Below are 7,333 nucleotides of genomic sequence, written 5' to 3' on the forward strand. Positions count from 1 at the left end.
TAACTGTTCATGCTTGTACGGCCTTTATATTTTTGGCTATTCTGCATAACTAAAACTTCAAAATTATTTTCCTGCTTACTTGCACTTGCGGCGTCTCTTGCATTTACACTTACGTAGTGAACAGTATTTATATAAATTAATAGAAGCATGTTTATAACCAACGACTCAAGTTTGGCACCATAATGGTGTACGTACTCCCTTGCAAACGCGATGATGATGTGATAAATAGTAAATGATGGGGTATTTTTAAAAAAAAATCACACGTGTGATCAACTTTAAATTTAGGTGTTGATTAGGTTCTTTTTTATTAGGTATAAATACAAATTTTGAGATTTCTGACAGGGAAGAAAACTTAAAACCTCTTCTGCCTTTATACATTTTTTTTCATTCGGTTCTTAATTATATGGAAAACATTTAGTTCTTATACATACCAATATAGAAGAAAACAAAACATAACAAAACTCATCTACAACAAATGTATACACTAGATGTCTCAGCAAATTTAATCACAAGTTTGGACCTTTAAAACGATGGAGTCTCCTGAAAAAAAAACACCAATGTCGTTTAGCACCCCAAAAATCAGATTGCATTCTCTCTCTTTTTTTTTTATCCTCCTTTAAGCTGACTTTGAAACATCATCTTGTAAAATTGTCATACTCACCTCAAGTTATGATAATATTGTTCAAAGCTTGCTAGTAAATCAACCTTCTTAATTTCTCATAAATCACTTTAACTATTAATTAAGCAAAACTACTTTTGATATACTCTCACTTACAAGTTCCTTGAGCCACCATGTTAATCACACCATGAAACTTGTCATGAGTTGCTTGTATTTTCTTCATTCATAACCACCATATCAAAACCAAGTAAAATCCAAACATCTTTGTCACATACTCAAATGGTTGGATAAGATAGCTTTACTCGATTGATATGGTGATTAATAACAGGTAATGAAATGTAACTTAACTACTAGCATGGAACAAGATATTATTAGCTTGAGATAGTATAAAGAATAGTATTAGACAGTTGAGTATAGGTGTTTTAATTTGGTTCTGTTTAGAATGGAAGAGAAAAAAAGGAAATTCAAAACAATGTAGTTTGATTTTGAGTGACAGCCATTAATTTCTTTTTATTTGATCAGGTTCTATTAAATAAACTTCCTTTAGTTAAATTTATAGGTCAAAAGTCATTATCAAATTTGCTCAGATGCGATGAACACGTGTAATATAGTAATAGACTCCTGGGAACCATGTTAAAAATAGTTTTATTTAAAAAACGGAACTTGATGAAATATAAATGTAGTTTTATTCCTCCAAGTTCAGTGGACAAAAAGATACAGTAATTAAAAATTATAAAAAATGGGTATCAAGTTGAACACCCGACAACATTTATAATTGACTATTGGAAGATCCAAGTGAACGCATGCATGCTAGATTCCCATGTTTTTGGACTTACTAAACTCTCAACATCTACTAGGTGCCTGCCTCGGCCTGTCTACTACGTAGAACAAATAGATAGTGACCAAGGGAGAGAAGGAAATATTAAATAATAATAATAATAACAGTGGTAGTAGTAGTAACAACAACAATGGATGTGAATTTTGTGAGAAAGATCGAAAGAGAGAGATAGGTACAAAAAGGAATGGGAAGTTAGAATGAATGAGAGCATAGTACTCCTAGTAATAATAATTCCTAAACCTAAGTCTAAGGCTAAGGATCCTGTACACCAAAATCCAATAAGTTAATGTTATTGTCATTGGAAGAGATAGCGACGTGTCTGTCATTGGCCACGAAGCTATTCAGCTCTCCAGCTCTGAGGCCAAGTGTGACACACAAGCGTCCTATGGCTTGCTCAATGTCCCAAACCCTCAAGGAAGGCGAAGGCGAAGGCGAATAGGTTAACGCGTAGCCAAGGTTCATGCAAGCCCACAAACCCTGAACCCATAATAACCGGTTCAACCGAAACCGACTCAACCGCTCCAACGTGCTCACTCGCCGAACCGTTCCCACGCCGTTCCTCTCAACCACCACATACGCCTCCTGACTCGCGTCCAGCGAACTCACCACGAACCCCGTCGTGGACCCCACGTCACGCAACAACACCTCCGGGTTCCGAAAACTGAAACACACCAACCTCGAACCCGTGCACGCCACAACATACTCACGCTCCGTCACCCGCACGCGCCCCACGGCTTCAACTAACTCCGTCAGCATATGCCACCCCATAACCGTTTCTGGATCCGTCAAAGAACCACCAACGAACACGCGCTCCTCGCTCCGCGCGTCCCATATCTGAAAAGCCCGCCCCGCTATTCCCGCGAACAGGCCCACCCACCACCGGCCCGTTCCAGCGAACCCGACCAGCACCCCGTTGTTGACAACGTCACCCTCCACGGCCCGGCGAGCTTGGCTGGGCCCAGGCCCGGGCCCGTTCACGTTATCCACGTAGATATCCCCGTCCAGCCTGGCGAAGGCAATGTTAGAGTTGAAGATAACAATGCCCGAGACTGAGCGTGAGAAAGGCCCGAAGAGGTGGCCGTGTAGGGACAAGAAGGTGGTGACGTGGGCCCGGGTTTCGAGGTCGAAGAGGCGCACGGTGCCGTCGACGAAGCCGCAGGCCAGGTGGGTGTCGGAGAGGGCGAGGCAGCGACAGAGCAGGTTCTGGAGGAGGTGGTGATCCGAAGGGTCAAACACCGGTGGGTCGAAAAACCTGTGTCTCCCTGTCGAGAAGTTCCTGGCCGTCCGATGCCAATACATGTACTCCAGCTGCCACGTGGCCCTCAGTCGATAGGTGCGTCGCCATATGCGTCTCGTGAGCCGCTGCCACAGCAGATCCGACCGCGACACCTCTCGCCACGTGGAACATACCTGCATGCACAATTTTTCAACCAACCTAGCTGTAAGTTAAAATAGCTTGCACGAGAGCTTGATTGATAAATTAAGCAAGTCCCTAGAATTATTTATCCAAAAATAGAAAGCAGAGAAATCGTTTTGTTTATAAAATCCTGTAGCATAAAAACAAAAGAATATGTATATTTGATTTTTGTGGGTTTTTTTTTTCTTAACTATAAGTAGGTAGTAATAGATGAAAAGGGTGAAGAGAGAAACTATTGAAGATGGCAGAAGCAGGTAGCTACTATTAGCTAAAGCTTGCAGAGAGCTACTCGGGACTAGAGATTATTTGCCTTCAAATGAAGCAATGCTTACAGTACCTAGTAGTAAATGGCTTCTCATTTAATCTTTATTTATTATTATGTCAGTGTACTTATTTTCAGTTAGATACTCTAGAATCTTAGATAATAATGACAACACTGCTATATGGCATGCCTTACGTATGAAATATGCATAAGCTCCTCCTAAACACAGAATTAAATTAAAGAATCCACCATGAGCTAGCTATAAGCTTGCACAATCTTAATTTGTAACAATGACAAGTCCATATAACAAAGTGCAATTTTTACATACTAGAATAAGCACAGAGAAAGATATTCCATGGATATACTATCTCATAGAGGTAGCCAAGTAATTGTCAAATGGGTCAAAAGGGTGAGCTAGGTTCGACTTGTCCAGCTAGAATATGAGTTATCTATCAACATGCCCTAGAAGAGAAAATTTAACAGAATAAATCCGTAGAAGGATTAAAATATACGACAATTTGAATTGAGAGTGGGGAGATCTAGCAATGAGTGAAAAGAAGACACAGATGACATCAGATCATGGCTTGTATACATGTGGTCCATGCCATAGCGGGGATACGGCAAAATAACGAAACTAGTCAATATCGTAGTTCCTGTTCGTGTAGGCATGTGTGTGTGTATAATGTAAACATGGGTATGAAAAGCGTGCTTCCCCACAAACATTTCAGTTTCATTTCCAAGAAAGGTGTGGCCAAGGGGCCTGTCTTGTTTCAAACAGCGAATCTCTAGTTCTATCCACGCACACAAGGACCAGTCCAAGCGCCCTGAAGGGAAACTTAGATTAACAAAATGAAGGAGGATTTTTTCTTAATTAAATACTGTGATTAAATGTGAAAAAATAAATTTTAAATATGGTTTGCATATTTAATAATAAAGGTACAGGTGAAATTCTTAATAAACAAAAAAGAATTTTTCATAGGTTTATATGAGTACTTTATACATTAATAATTATAATGTTTATAAGAGACGTTGGTACATAATTTTATCCAAAAAGATCCACCTTTATAGAGCTGTTATAGTTTTTAAGTACAACTAAAAAATATGCATGCCCCAACTCCCGAGTCCCAACTATGTTGTGTGAGTGGTGTGCAATTATTATTATCATAACCTATATAGTACACACCATATGATATTAGTATTTAATTTATTGGGAAAGAAAGCTAAAATTATAATAAGTGTGAACTTCTCAGATAGAAACAAAAGGAATGGAGTGTCGCCACGACAAGAATAGGGTTCCATGTGCCTTTTGGCATTACACAAATGCTGCTTTTTGACCGCATGTATACATGCCAGTTTAGATTATAGGATATTAAAGCAACGACTAATCACCGGTTATTTCAAATGTTTCAAACCTTGATTGAGACTAGAGAAGGTGCAAAGTTTATCCTGCAACCAAATGCAATTGGTATTTTCTATCAGAAAAAATATACTCCTATATTGTAACTAATAGAGTAGGAACTTTTTTATTTATCAGTAGGAAAATAAATACCAGAATAGGACGACACTCTAACTAAATAATGTAACTAAGAATCTCTTCTTCATTTGTGAGAATGTAATCAAAATTTATTTTTATTATTATTATTATTGTTGTTACGAATTAATGTAATTTCAAATCTATTTTCCAGATTTCGATTGCTTGGAAGTACATCGACTGACTAGTTTAACCAGACAAGCTTATTCTTTGAACACAAATGAATGATAAGAGAAAGCTAATTAACTTTCATACTATAGTTAACCTTCTATCAACTATCTTAATCTTAATAATATATAATATTATTAAGATTAAGAAAAAGAAATGGTGTGCTTCCGAAATGGTGTCCTTCCGAAATATTATAAATTAATTATATGCAACAAGCAGGATAAAAAAAAGTGTACATTATGAATGTTCCAACTATATATGGAAATGGTACACTTACAAGGACGCTAGGAATGAGACATAAATAACTATATATGCCTCCCTCCTAATGTTATTATTTCAGAAAGCAACTTCTTTTAAAACAAAGTAAAAAAGCTAGCATCCACATATTTTGAGATAGAAAGGCATGCAATGGATCTTCTAGCCTAGATAGCAGGGAAAAGCTCAGTCAAAAAGGATTCATGCCAAGAAAGGGAAACAGCAAATCGAAGCCAATGTAAGCCTTTTCATTGGTTGTGAAAAGGAGGTCCAAAACTAGACATTTTTGAAGAGGAAGAGAGAACAGATATTGGCAAGAAGGAAAAAAACACCCTTTTTTGAAAGGGACACACATTTAGTTTGAAAAAGACCCACGTAAAGTAGCTGCTTTCGCGGAACAGTTTCTTCTCGGATGCTTGAAAGCATCTTCAACTAAAACCTAAATCGGCACTCATCTCCCCTTATCCACTGAGTTGAATAATGTATGCCTCTCTAAAGTTTAAACAATACACAAAAAGAAAAAAAAATCCGAATAAATAAAAGAAACGGATATGATATATACATATAATATTATTAATTAAGTTAAATCCATAATGTCGATATTATTATTAAGATGAAATAAAAAGAATCAGCATCTGCAGGTTGCAATGCTAGGGTTCACGTCTGACTTGACCAATATTTTGTCTAGTTTCGGAACTGAAAAAGCTATCCGTTACGCATGCTGAAGATTCTACAAATCTTCATTTTAAGCAAACTAAGAATCCATCATCAGATTAAGTAAGGCAAACACAACCAACCAATATGAGCAATCATAAAAAATTTATCTTTTTTAACAACTCTCATAGCAAGCAAAAAAGTTAAATGGGGCTAAAGAAACTAATTAAGGGGATATATATATATATATATATATATATATATTAAGGTGGTCTTCAACCTTTACATTCGTACTCGTGAGACTTCACTCATACTTGTATTTCAAAGAAGAAGAGAGAAAAGTACCTACCTGAAATAAAATGGCAAGGGCAGAAGCAGCAGAAAGACGACCATTGTAGTTGGCAGCATCAAGGGCAAGTTGGGTGGCCAAAGCTTCAAGAAAAGGCTCAGGCAAGACCTCATTCATAGCACGTTGACGCTGAGAGGAGGAGGAAGAAGCTTCAAATTGACCACTACGGGTGGTTCTCCTCGTACTAGGGCCAGGGATATCAGGGGCAACAGCGTCATATGGGGTTGAAGAAGAAGTTGATGATGATGATGATGACGAAGAAGAAGTAGAAGACATGAGGGTGTGAGTGAAGTGTGGAGGCTATAAAAGTGGGGAAGGAGGACCAGACCAGACCAGACCGGAAAGGGAACAAGGACAAAAAGGTTGGAGATAAGGACACAAAGTGAGGGACCCAAAAGGAGGAGGTGTCTGGGAATTCTTCCTTATACTATCATACTATGTCTATGTCTTGTGTATCTCTAAATCTCTACACCTACCTACAACTTTAAAACCAAACCTCTGCATACACCATACACCTTTCTCCATCAAATTTGTACTATTCAATAAAATAATCATATCGTTATTAATAACAATATAATAATAGTAATAATATATTATTAATACTATACTATGCTTTTTACACTTATGATATTTGTGGTTTCTGGAGATGTTTCCGCACTGCGAGGACGGCTGTGGGTTGGTTTTTCAATCCAGCTATAGCAACTCAACTGGTGCCATGGTCTTCAGGTGTTTTTCAAATGCAACGTGGTGGTGGTGGTCCTCCTCCTCAAACTCTCCCTCTCCTCTACATTTATTTCTTTTTCTTGATCTTCTACTTTCTTTGTCTTCAAGTGCATTTTCGATTCGTCAAATTAGTTTATTGTTTTAAGCTCACTTTTCGATTGGTGGAATTTATTATTGTTTTTTAAACAAAAGTTGGCATGTGTCTAGATTAACTTATTTTAAAATTTTTTATGATTAAATTATCATGTGAAAGATCCCACTTGCATGAAAGTGGTTTTAGCCATGTATGTATAAATAATAATAATGGAATGGAACTGTTCCACTATTATTTGTTTTTTTTTTCTTGTTCACACTTCACAACACAATCATACTCCTCTTAAAAAAACAACCATACTTTGTTTTTGTAAATCATATAGCCTCTGTTAAAAATAAGAACATGTCATTTTTTTTTATCTCCAATCAATTTTTTTATAAACAATAAATATTTATAAGTAAGGATGATAAAATGACAACTCGA

The 7,333-nt window shown here is 37.2% G+C and overlaps 1 protein-coding gene across 1 annotated transcript; it reads right to left on the bottom strand.

The window, feature by feature from the left end:
- Window positions 1-1,511: 1,511 nt before the first annotated feature.
- On the bottom strand, window positions 1,512-6,612 carry LOC100807240 (transcriptional regulator STERILE APETALA). Its single transcript, XM_003545028.5, has 2 exons — window positions 6,094-6,612; window positions 1,512-2,867 (listed from the first exon to the last, which is right to left on the bottom strand). Exons 1-2 carry the CDS (start codon window positions 6,367-6,369, stop codon window positions 1,710-1,712), a joined length of 1,434 nt encoding a protein of 477 aa, XP_003545076.1. The 5' UTR covers window positions 6,370-6,612; the 3' UTR covers window positions 1,512-1,709.
- Between the last annotated feature and the right edge of the window lie 721 nt (window positions 6,613-7,333).

This window comes from Glycine max, chromosome 14, assembly GCF_000004515.6.
Source record: "Glycine max cultivar Williams 82 chromosome 14, Glycine_max_v4.0, whole genome shotgun sequence".
Lineage (NCBI taxonomy): Eukaryota > Viridiplantae > Streptophyta > Magnoliopsida > Fabales > Fabaceae > Glycine > Glycine max.